Source organism: Aplysia californica, unplaced genomic scaffold, assembly GCF_000002075.1.
Source record: "Aplysia californica isolate F4 #8 unplaced genomic scaffold, AplCal3.0 scaffold00073, whole genome shotgun sequence".
In the NCBI taxonomy this organism is placed as follows: Eukaryota; Metazoa; Mollusca; class Gastropoda; order Aplysiida; family Aplysiidae; genus Aplysia; species Aplysia californica.
In genome coordinates this window covers 197,899-210,813 of record NW_004797343.1, presented here as the reverse complement: position 1 = coordinate 210,813, position 12,915 = coordinate 197,899, and the positions used below count along the sequence as shown (strand labels likewise).

Here is a 12,915-nt window from a genome sequence, read left to right as displayed (position 1 = left end):
AGAGAGAGAGAGAGAGAGAGAGAGAAAGAGAGAGAGGCACACAGACACACACATTATTAATTATACAGTATACAGACCCGTGATATTACATTTACAGTTTAGGTTTTCAGACTGGACGACGCGCTCGAAGATTGACGTCATGAAGGCGATTACGTATGGTGATTTTCGATTTTGAGGGTGGGTCCCTTTTGAGCGCTGGGAATTACGCATTTCGGTTTCGATTGTGATGAAATTTCTTTGTTGCACTTGGATTGATGAATTAAATGTATGTCAAAGAAGGAATAATTTGGCTTGCTGGTTTTTATTTTGCGTCCACTTTTGAAAATGATCTTTAACTTTTTGTGAAGACTGTATACTGTACTGGCATGAATGCCATTGCCATGTGTACAAAGCAGCATTCCGTGAAACAAATAAATGATTACACAGAGAAGGAGGGGAGCTCTCGTGGCCTAGAGGTGAAAGTGTTCGCCTTTCATCACAGAATTCTACACTTGTAGAATTCTGTGCCTTTCATTCAATATGCCCCAGAGGTTTTATGCACCCCGCATAATTTAGCAAAATTTGATAATTTTTGGGCATAATTTCTGATTATTTTCCTTTATCATTCTTTGTTAAAGTTAACAGAATCGCATAATTTCATATTTTTAGGGCCCAGTTGGCATAATTTCAGATTTTTTGGGCATAAAACCGCGGGGACAGTTCAATAGGTCCTGGGTTCGAATCCGGATAGCGACGAAATTTTTTTTTCTCTAAAATATTTCCCTTTCACGTCTTTTCCTGCTCTCTAACAATGTTCTCTCGTCTGCCTTCGTCTCCACTTTCTGCCCCCACCCCCTCCTCTTGGCTCCTGACTCTTTCTGCAGCCTTTCTACTGCTACTCCTTGGTTCCTTCTTACTGCTGTCTTTTCAGCCACACCCCTTATCTTCTAGTAGGAAAGATCTACACCTAGCCTTCTCGGACAAGGGCTAAAAATCCGGAGGTCCTGTGTGCAAGTTGCGCACCTTATCTTAAAGATCCCTTGGTAGTCCAAAATCGATAAGAGTAGGTTTCGGCCGCCACCTGGGCAACATTCAAAATTTCCTACCAACTGAATAATGATGTCCCGCACGCTCATGTGACCGCTGTAAAACACTTACTGCCCCCCCCCCCCAAATAAATAAATAAAACAAACACACACACAGAGGAGGGCGCATCTCGTGACAGTATGATTTTTTTTCAAATCTAGGAGAGGTAAAGGATAGCTTACTGATAAAGGGGGGAAAGTTAGCTTCAAGCGTTGTTTGGTTATCATCACACACACACAGCTCAGAGACAGCCAAGACAGACCAAAATACCCATGTTGTAAGTTCACAAAAAAAGGCAGTGAGCAATACGTCTGCCTTCTATATATTACACGTGTTCTTGATAAGTTTAGAGCAGAGAAAAACATAGATTCTACGAGAATTCTTGATTCTATAAAAATAGACGACCAAAAATAGCAATACCCACACATGTTAAAAATTAAATTCTGTCATTCTTTTCGTTTCTGACTGAAAAGTACATGTAGGCCTAGATTCTATACCATGTTCGTTTTACACAGCGCTCTCACAGTAACAAGGCTTCCCATTTGTACATCCAAGTGCACTTCCACGCCTATCTCGGCTTTTGCCCAACTAATTTAAATAAGTGCTCATATTTTGGTTCTACCACTCTATTGATGTACAAACGCAATTTAAGGAAATCAAAGATCAAACCCCATGTAACAGTACACTGACTGCGCAAGTGAAAATTGTGAAATGGTACAGGTTTAACGCACTTATCAACATAAGAAGTAGAGGAAAATGACGATAGTAAAGATTAGGAAAGAAAAAGCAGCAGTTCCCTGTGGCAGTTCAGGCACAGTTATGAACAGAACATTGTTGGATCAGCCCATTTACAATTCTACTGTGCATTAGAACGAGAAATGTCCCCCCTTTGGGAATGGCTTAAAGACACTTCAGTCAGAGAAACACTATATTAAAGTGCACTATAGTATAGCAATATTTGGACAGAAACACTAGAGCTACTATATATAATATACATGTAGTGCGTATAGCAATATTTGGACAGAAACACTAAACATAGTGTGTATAGACACTCCCTTTTATTACCCCTGCGAAACAGCAAACAATAACCCACCTACAACAGAGCTTTTGTTTTGATAAATTTAGAGACAGACAGAGACAGCAATTAAGTATGGACCTACCCAGTTTTGAACCAATCGCACCCTAAAAGAGCAAGAGTTTTCAATTTTTGTTGCCATGAGAAAATTAATTGAACAATCTGCAAAATACTTTTTAAAAAGGCAGTTGTTTATTTGAAAACACAATAAAACAAAATTTAGCTCAACAAAAGAGCTGAAAATATGACTGAAAAAATACATCGGCAGTTTCAACATTTTCCACAAACTATAAAGGTAGTATTATACATCTAAAAAACGGACAAATACAATGATGCAAGGCAATACATAAAAAACAATAACAGACAAATGCATGGGCAGTCAGGAGGAATAAACACACACACACACAGCTCGAATTCGTCGGGTTTCAAAATGACCTTTGGGTCTTACTTGATCAAAAATCGAATCAGGTTTCTTTCTCTAGCGCTAGATCTAGCGATGTTGACAGCTCGGCGTTGGCGATCAGAAAGAAAGGGCTCTGGGCTAACTCGCCCGTTGTGTTTTCCCCCACCCCACCACACCCTGTGGTGCATCCCATCAGCTTGCGCACGTCACTCATTCGCTCCACCCATCACATTGCTGTGACCTCTACATCCCCGCATCGGAGAAGTGAGAGGCATGGTAGGCCTTGATAATCTAAACTAGGCTTACACTGGCTTATCACGCGATGCGTTCTGCTTGTCTGCGCATACCACAACCCCCCTACTCAGTCGCTCTAGCCTTCATTGTTGACACACATTGGCTCTCCTTTCTTTGTTTCGCTAGATCACCAACAAGTTTCTCAACTGGCGAGGTTTTTAAAATTATGTATAATTGGCCTATGCACTGTGCACAGCAGCAGCAATATTCCGCTATAGCCGACTCGCATGTTTGTCTGATAGCGCTATAGCAGTATTTTATTTACTAAGGTAAAGAAGAGAAAAAAAAACACGGGGTTTTAGAATAGTGTCTTTATAACAGACTTCTCGTTTTTTCCGGACTCGTTATAAGTGGACTCCACTGTATTGGAAATGTCCATTTTGAATTTTTCTATAAAGTAAAGGGGATGTCAAGATATTCGATACTTATACTCGAATATAGTGAAGATGTTCGATACGAAAATAAACACTTCCCTTCCCTATTAAATCAATATGGCTGAATGTTTACTGTCGTCTTGTGCTCGTCTGACTTTTATCAAATATTAAGAAAAAATAATTTAAAAACAACATCAAAAACAAAAACTGGGAAAAATATTCGTGAAAAAAAGAAAAGAAAGCAAACCTCTTTACTTTTAGAAAGAAAGTTTATTTTCACTTTCACTTCACTTCGTCTCTTTCTCACTTGTTAACATTACGTTGATGTGTAACATACTATTTAGCTGTTTCTCTTTCATGTTTTCCTCTTTGTTGTGTTTTATTTTGTTGGTGTGTTAATTTTTTGTTCTCATCACTGTTCTGATGTGTTGTGTTTCCATTTTGTGTGTGTGTTTATATAGCGTAATGTTCTTCCTACCTTTTTAAAAAATGTGTTATAGTTATGTTACAGCGTGTCTCCACCAAAAATGAATACTGACACTAGCACTCAGGCCCCTTGTGTGTGCTTCCATAATCTACATGTTAGATCCTGTACCTTTTCTTGAATTACACGCGTTTAGGGTTAAAACGGCCAGTCTATTTGTTAATTTTTGTGGTTGTTTATTTGCAGTTCTAATTTTGATTTCATTCTGTTGTGAAACCTTTATTTTTCACGTTTTTACACTCTGTGTGGGTGGTTGGCGGGTGCTCTGGTATGGTTTGCTTCTTCTTTCCTATGAAACATCTATCGTCCTAATCTCCCTTTTTTATGTTTGTTACTCTCTTGTAACACCTCTTATCTTCTGGCGCTCGTTCATATGACCTTCAGTTGCGAGCGCTGTAAAACCTCTACTAAAACTAAACACTCTGTGTGGCTGCAAAAGATATTCTGGATGCTTAAAACAGATCACAAGAAATTCTGGTGTTTTAGATGAAGTTATCTATTTCAATATATTGCTGTATACGTCGTCACAGAGTTGAAAGCTTGAAAATTAATGGCAACCTTTTTGGCAACTTTTGCCATTTTAGTGGCAACTTTTGGAAAAAAAATGGCAACAAACGCAGATGCTAGATTCAGGAGATTCAGGTTGACTCATAATGCATACTAATGGTGAAAAAAATGCCACCTAATTCACATTTTACTATGACTCTATGCAAAACACCAAATATCCTTTGAACATAACCACGATGACACATACACGATACAGTGAATAAATGTTTGTCATAATTTTGGAACATATCATTTTATTAATTTACATCAAATTTTCCCCTCCCATTGACATCTAGACAAGCATAGGTAGCTACATCTAGATCTACCACTACTTGATCACTGGAATGCAGTGCGATGTTAATCATTACTTGGTTTAAATTCTTGAACATAACATGTTAAGATTTAATGACGACATAAGAAAACTTAAATGGATTCGTCTCATCCATCGTTATTCTTCTCCCCGTCTTACATTGCACAACAATATGCTTTGAATGGATCGACAGGAACAATGCACGATCCTCCGACCCTATTATTTTTCGCTTTATGATCGGTTCTTTTGAACATAACAAATGATGACAGAGCATGAAGCGCGGCGGAATTTCTGCTTTCTGCAAAATTATGTACGAATACAGCATTGGAATCAGTCAGGGCAGAGAGTAAACATTGAACGATATTATGCTCGTTCCTGGGCCCCAAAATGGCCGATAGAAACGAAGTCACGCGGAATCGAAGTTGACTTGTGAAATGACTACACGAGTTATGCTCGAAAATGAAAATCTAGAAGGCTCACAAAGAAAAAACAGCTACAGATATCATTATTCCTGATATAGAACCACAAATTATGTAGTAATAGTATTAAAAGAGTAGAAGGACAAGTTTCTCAGCAATTATTTCATTGTTGAACTTGACAACAGAAAAGTACGAACTCGACGCGTCACGTTTTGCATCGATTTCAAGACTAAAAATATTTGTTAGATTTCTTCTGATGGCCCGACAGCTATTTCTATGCTCCCATAGCAAAACATATACAATTTTCAAAGCTATAGCATTAGCACCATCTTTATTGGACTTGAAAAGGATTTTGTAAGGTAAATGAAGAAATCCCCACCTATCGGCAAAGGCTCATATACATGAAAAATCTGAACAGACTCAGAAATCAAGACTAAAGAAGGCTTCCAGATTAAAGACTCACAGAAAAATATATTAAGTTACGTTCTAACTATGTAACTGGTTTCTTGAAAAACTTTCAAGCTAAAGAAGTAATATAAAATATACTAACGAAGGACTATCCTTGCCCTGAGAAAAGATCTTTTTTGAGGACCTGCAGAATAGCATAGGAATGTTTCTAGAACCCGTCCCCCCTCAAAAAAAAAAAGAAAAAAAGAGTTGACGTATCTCTTGTAGTTACATAGTAAAGCATAACATCATCGGTATGAGTGCATGACTTAGGTATACTGGAGATTTACTCTGACTCTCACAGACTTTCTGGAAAAGGACTACCTTCAAATGTTGAGCTCTATATTCATCAAGATAAATTTAAATTCATGACCACAAGAAAAGCTAAAGTTGTAAGTATTTGGGGACTCTTTGCAGGTACAGTAGAACTAGGATTCAAAGAGAGGAGATGGATTCCCCGTTATTTTCTTCTTTAAAATTAATAAAAAATAACCTGGATTCAACGAGTACTTAAATCAGCAAGTTCGGATTCAACGAGGTTGCTTACAGTTGGTGAACAGCTCCCGTAGACGCGGCTTCACTCATTTTTCTCCCACCACCAACTTTATCTATTCCCGGAAACCATCCATTGCACCTGCATCATGAACCATTATTCACATAGCCGATTAATCGAATGCGACGAATCAGCGGCCTTCTTTCATACCAAGACATGCGTTGTTGGCACGCGCACATGTCTAGGCATACTCTAGGCCTAGTGTGTGTCCAGGTCAGATGGGCGGCTAGCACAGGTGTGGCTGTGTGTGCGTGTGTCGGGGGACCAGCGGCCCGGGGTGAAACGTCGCAGATATAAACGCATCACAGTCTTTTTTTCCCCCTGGCAACTGATCATTATTACAATAAGCTAGTCTTGACATAGATCTGCGTAATGAATTGAGCGCTGGTCTTTGGAATGAAAAGTTGCCGTAAGCTAGGCTAGGCTCTACACAGCAACACAACTTTTTGGCAAACAATCGAGATGACACAGGCGAGCTTTTGAACTAGCCGGTCTTTTTTGCTTAGCTCATAATATGCAGGCATTTCAGGCACCACTTGTTGGTTCTCTTTATACATTACTTGCTCAGTGCCTGTAATTATCAAAACCTCATGTTTGTTATAACGAACACTCGGATTCAACGAGATTTTAGGTCAGGCCCGGCGACCTCGTTGAATCCGAGTTCCACAGTACAAATGTGACACGACGCGGTGGAATCAGGCGCTCGTCAATTTTTGGGCACGTGGAGTTATTGGTATCATCTTAAAGTTTGTTTATTTGTGTTGCTTTTGATGAAAGAAATACCCATCTATCTTGAATAGAAGAAGGAGGGGTCGCCCGGTTTCAGTGGTAAAAACAGTGAGAAAATGGCCGCCAAAGTTTGACAATTTCAACAGCTTTCAATAAAATTACGCATTTTGTGCTTTTAATCAACAGTTTTCTGTGAAATTTTTTATATAGACACGAAAGGTGTAGACGAAAATTCAATAAAAATTCCCAAACTGGTAGAAAAGCGCCAGTTTCTTCAATTTCATTATTTTGACCAGCGCCTGATTCAACCAAGATGCCTCACAAAAAAAGTCAACATCTATGACCAGACATGTTTCTCGCTTGTGCCACTTTCTAGGAAATTATTTGTCATGTTTCGGAGAAAACATAAGACTTTAAAAAAGTTTTAGTTCAGACTGGGAGATTACAGAAGTTAATTTGGCTTGTCCATGCCATTTAGTAAGTTCATGTTTAGTGGTCCTTCTACCTCTATACAAACCTTAACCGCATTAAATCAGAACACTCCGCAAATTCATCATGAACAGTCGACCACCATTGTTTCAACTGCATTGAATCAGCCTCGTAAACGAGCCAACTTTTTCCTAACACCCCAATCCATCTACCACTTTCTACGGCATAGAGATCAACAAAATATAAACTACCACTACCAAGGAACTGCAGCAATGATAAGAGCAGGAAACAAGCCAGCCATATCATCATGAAGGCTAAGTCCTCTCCTCTCCTGGGGAGATAGAAGAAATGTCACAACAGTACAAAATGTCCACAACTTACAACAGCATGGCACCAAGCGCAAGTTTTACTGACTACTAGATTGAAAACACAACAGATTTGTATCAATTGGAATATCATGCTGTTGTTTCTGACACAAAAAGAACACCTCTCTCTCCACTCTCTAAATTATCACACATAAACTCCCTTGCAGTTTCAGCTTAATACTCACTCATAGACACACTAATGAGAAAAAGATTTCACATCACAGTAAAACACACCTCTCTCACCTGTTTCTAATAAAAGCAGAAGATATCTGATTAACACAAATATATTCCAATGTTAAAAAATCATTCACATGTTTTAAACCATTTAGCTCCTGAGGAGTTGTCCTGATACATGATCAGAAATCCGAGAACAAAAGATAGGCTTCTAAATCTAAAAATATCATAGGCTACATATGTTTTTAAAAAATTAGTTAAAACAAATGTGCACAAAATGATCTAGAAAAAAGCAACTAGTACTAGGTCTATGTATTAGAAAAAGAATATTGCTTCCAACAAGCCAGTTTCTGCAGGGTACAATATGGGTAAGTTCTTTATTTCTCTCATAACAGTTGCGACAATTGGGTTTTCATGAAAACATGACAGGTAAATGCCATCTATTTCATCAAATCCAAAAAGGACCAACTTCCCTGGTGACTTGAATAAATACAATATCACAGTAGACCGAAAAATGTACTTTCAATGTGACTTTGGTCCAGATCACTTCACGAACTGAATTTTAGTATATTTCAAAGTTTCCTTGGATTTGTCCAACTCCATTGCACCCTCCATTTACTTAAAAATTCACACAATCACTATATTATATCTCGGTCAATTTTGATAATTCAAAAACTTGAAGAAAGAAAAACAACTCTACTTCCACTTTATAGCCTCATTTTCAGTCATTTTAAGATATGTGAAGACCTCATAGGAATGCACACCACAGTAATGTCGGGCATGCATTTGGCAATTGAAACACTGCGCAATGCTGCTTTAAGCGTGATTTAACTGACTCTGCACAATGCCCCTGTAAGTGCTAAATGGTTTAGAACAATGAGTTTATAATTTTCTAATAAACTTAAGTTCCAATGAAAGACAAGAGCAGCATTTGAACCTACGTTCACTTCAACTGTAAGCAGAGCTTAAAAGACTTAATAACAAGAGGAAAAAAAATCTCTCAACAGTCCATTGACCCATGTCCCAAGACACATTAGAGGAATTCATTTCCAACTGTGGTTGATGAATCTGAAATGACACGAAAAGAAACTCATAAGACAACCTTGGCACTGGCACAAAATTCTAATCTACTTTCTTTTAATATATTGCAGCCAGTTAGTCCATAAAAAGACTGACAGACACTTGCAACTAATAATCTGATTGGAAAAGAAGTACTTCACATTAATATATCACGATAAAACAATACGGTAGTTTTGTTTAGATACATCATGTACATGCAGTGACCGAGATTTAATTGAACAGATTAAACCAAAGGAGAAATAATAGTAATAGATGGCATTTTTATTGCCCAAATTTGCACTTAATAGCAAGCTCTACGCGCTTTACAATCCAAATTATTACCCCAGCAGACCGGATAGCATTCTGAAACAATTTAAACTTCATGGGAAGCATACAGTAGTAGTCAATTTCATAATGATCATTTGCGCATATGTTTATGAAGTGTTAAAAGTGGGTGAAACTGAAAGTTTTTTTGATTAGTCACTTGAAATGTGTCTTTGGGAGAAAGTTTCTCCCTGATATTTAGAGTTTGGGTGACTGTAATGTTAGGCCTATTATGATGCACAACACACATGAATGCTGTAGAACACTAGATAGGTCAATAGGATTAAAGATTATTCAAGTGATCTGCGCTTGAAGAACTTATAATATGCTTTTTCAATGAATCGCTAGAGAAAAATCTCTCGGAATGTCTGATGTAATCCATGCATTTACTGACTTGCAATAGATGACAGGTATTCAGTAGTAATCGCCTGGAAAACTGGAGCTGACTGTGAGCGCTTTTCCCTATGACTATCACTGACAGTCTCTTCTTATCTGTTCACCACATATTAGTGCACATCAGTAAAAAAGTGAGTTGGTCTTTCTGTTTTATTCCACCAGTCATTCAATGCCTTTGTAGACGTAACCGTGATCAGGGAATACTTTTTTAAAGTCATATAGTCGAACTTGTGTAAGATGGCAACGCATTGTCGGGGAGAAAAGAGGCTGTATAAGACAGGTGGCCGTCATACGCAGGACTTATCAAATGAAGAAAACAAACTATTTACTTTTGAGGTCTCAGGTGGAGGAGGTTGCAGGATTAGGACCGCCGTTGGGCTCATTAGAAAGGTTTTTTATTTTGTATAGTTCTATTTATTTTTTCTTTTGAAAATGGGGAGAGGATAGGACGGTTTTAGTAGGACTTACAAAACGAATTGTGTCAGTCCAGGAAGGCCAAGTGCCATAGTAAAACAAAGAAATGGGTTGCTACCAGTCGGCGAATGAGCGACTTTTCAGTTGTGAGTTTGTGTTGTCTTCCATTGTTATGGACTGAGTTGTGGGCGGGACTTATCAGTTATGATGGATCACACGCTTCCTATACCAGCAGTTGAAAATTTATTGTTACCCATTGGTCACCTAGGGTAAACATTGGGAGAGACCTGAGCAACATAACCGTTTCATCCATTGCAGGGACTGACAATAACCACAGGTGAATGAATTATGATGTCTTGTCCATAGCGTCAGGTGAAAATGCCTGATTTTTTTTACAAAGTCTGCTTGTCTCATGCAGGTAAATTTAAACTGTGATAAAAATAAAAAAGGGTGGCCGCGGCTGCGTTGGACAGGTGTCCGTTTTACACAGTTAAATCATATAGAAAAAACGCAAAGGAGGAAATGGAAAATGGCCGTTTGTACAGGTGGCTGTCAAGGCAGGTTCGACTGTATTTTGTCACATTATCGGCACCCCCCCCCCCCAAAGGGCGGTCACGAAAATGTCAAGGAAGTGAGATGGTTGCGTCCTTTTCCCTCTTTGAACAGGTTCATGCACGCTCTGTGTAAACGCAGGCTTAGGAGCCCTCCCTAGCACCATGCGTATAGGCAGAGACTACTGCACAACCTTTGATGGTACAACTTAATCTGTACCTCATATTCTGAAAAATGGGAAGTAGGAAATAAATGAGAAGCATTAGTTCACAAAGACTAACAAAAGCTATACTGTGGAATCCTGTTATAATGAGAGGGAAGGGACCGGTGCAAAATGTCCGTTATAGCAGGGTTCTTGTTATTTGGGATCCAGTAATAAATTCAAGGGAAATAGTAAAGTAGGCCTAATCTATGAGTTCGGTGTTCTCTTTATTCCTTTTTGTATTTCCTCTGATGATGATTTTGTTCAACATGATCTCTAGGTCTTACGAGACCAAAAATCGAATCAGGTTTCTTTCTCTAGCACTAGCAATGTTGACAGCTGGGTGTTGGCTATCAGAAAGAAGGGGCTCTGGCTCTAGGCTAACTCGCCCGCTGTGTTGTCCCTCACCCCACCACACCCTGTGGTGCGTTGCGTCTGCTTGCGCACGTCACACATTCATTCCATCTACCACAGCATTGTGACCTCTCCATCCCGCACCAGAGAAGTGAGAGGCACGGTATGCCTAGGCCTAGATAATCTAGACTGGGCTGGCCTATCACTCGATGCGTTCTGCTTGTCTGCGCATGCCACACCCTCCCCACTCATTCGCCCTGCCCTTCATTGTTGGTTCATGTGGGCTCTCCCATTCTTTGTTTCGCTGGATCACCAACAACTTACTTGACTGGCGAGGTTTTATATGTTTAATTGGTCTGCGTGCTGTGCACAGCAGCAGCAGTATTCCGTTATAACAAACTCGCGTGACTGTCTGATTGCGCAATAGCAGTATTTTATTTACAAAGATAAAGAAGGGAAAAAAACGGGGTTTTAGAATAGTGTCTTTATAACAGACTCTTTATAACAGACTTCTCGTTGTTTCAGGACTCGTTATAAGTGGACTCCACTGTACTATTGAGTTGTTTTTCCTGGTAATGCTCCTGATGAAGCCCGAATAGACGAGACATTAAACATTTTTTAAAGACTAAAAAAAATGTTCTAAACTAGATCAAGTCTCCTCATGAGTTTTCTTTCTGTACAACAATGATGATGAGACAATGACAATCATTTGAAGTGGAATAACTCAATGTATCTAGTAACTCCTGTAGAAAAACCAAAATCGAAACTTACCTGCTGTTTGTCTGACTGCAGATTCCGATAGGTCACACAGATCAGTTTCAACCTCACCCTCATCATCAGAAAACTCCAGAATATTTTGCAATAGCATGTCTGAAGGGATACTTCGAAATGAGTTTGTAGCAGCAGAGGAATTGACAATGTCTTTCATACTTGTTACTGCACTGGTGGTGGGAGAGAAATTTCTCTTACACCGAGCGGCAACACCAGCTAACTCTGCCCTTTCCTTGTCATTAGCATTACTGCAACTCAGGGCTTTTTTCAATGGCCAAGGTCTTGTTTTAGTAGCGATCCGGGACGATCTCCGGATACTATCCACCATTTTTTTATTGTCTGCAGGCTTGACAAAGCTGCCTTGTCTTTTCACTGAGGTAGAAAATTGTTTTTCTGTCTGCTTGGATAGATACCCAAGAGAACTTTTTACATCATTCCGTCCATCGCGAGTTGATACATTTGATGTTTGAGAGTCACATGGGCCCGTTGACCTGCTTTCATCATGCGTGGATCGGACAGGTGTAGGTTTACGAACATTCTGCCAGTAGTGTTGACTTCCTGGTGAGTATCCAATATTAGGAGGTACAGACTTGGCGATTTTTGATGTTTCATATGTAGATGATACACATGACGAAATAGAAGTGTTGCTCTGGGTACCATGTTGCCTGACCTGACTCAAGTTAGAGTTATTGGCAAGACTGTCACAAACAGAGCCCATAGGTGGTCCAAAAATACCCTTTTGCAAGGTGCTTGTCATTGAAGGAGAAGGGGAACTTTTCATATTGGCTGAAAATGAAGAAACAAGTGAAAATTATTAATCGAAAAAAAAAAAACCCACATAAAAAAACCCCAAAAAACCCCCCAACATATTAGTTTCAGAACAGAGAAATACGCTGACACAACAACAGCTATAAAACAGTGAGAAAAAGCATAATAGATAGAGAGAAACTATACAGGGGAGGTAGAACCTACCAGTGGCGCCCTCCAACCACATACAATTTCAAGAAGAACAAAACTGCCCATTGGTAGTACGTATGAGAGGTTTTATAGTTTACAAAATATGATAATTTCCTTAAACACATTGTAATAATATCAATAACTACTGCATTTATGTAGCGGATATCAATACTCAAGATCACGCTCTTTGCCTGTACAAGTATTATTACCCCAGCAGAC

General features: G+C 39.1%; 1 protein-coding gene across 4 annotated transcripts in view; it reads right to left on the bottom strand.

Annotated features, from left to right (window-relative positions):
* Positions 1-8,028: 8,028 nt before the first annotated feature.
* The window catches only part of LOC101856165 (transmembrane protein 201), a 47,869-nt gene continuing 42,982 nt past the window's right edge, over positions 8,029-12,915 (bottom strand). For all 4 annotated transcript variants that reach the window (XM_005093953.3, XM_005093955.3, XM_005093954.3 and 1 more), the window contains 2 exons: positions 11,740-12,525; positions 8,029-8,735 (listed from right to left, as the gene is read on the bottom strand). In XM_005093953.3, coding sequence (XP_005094010.1) covers positions 8,701-8,735; positions 11,740-12,525 — 821 coding nt within the window. In that variant the 3' untranslated portion in view covers positions 8,029-8,700. The remainder of the gene's footprint in view (positions 8,736-11,739; positions 12,526-12,915) is intronic.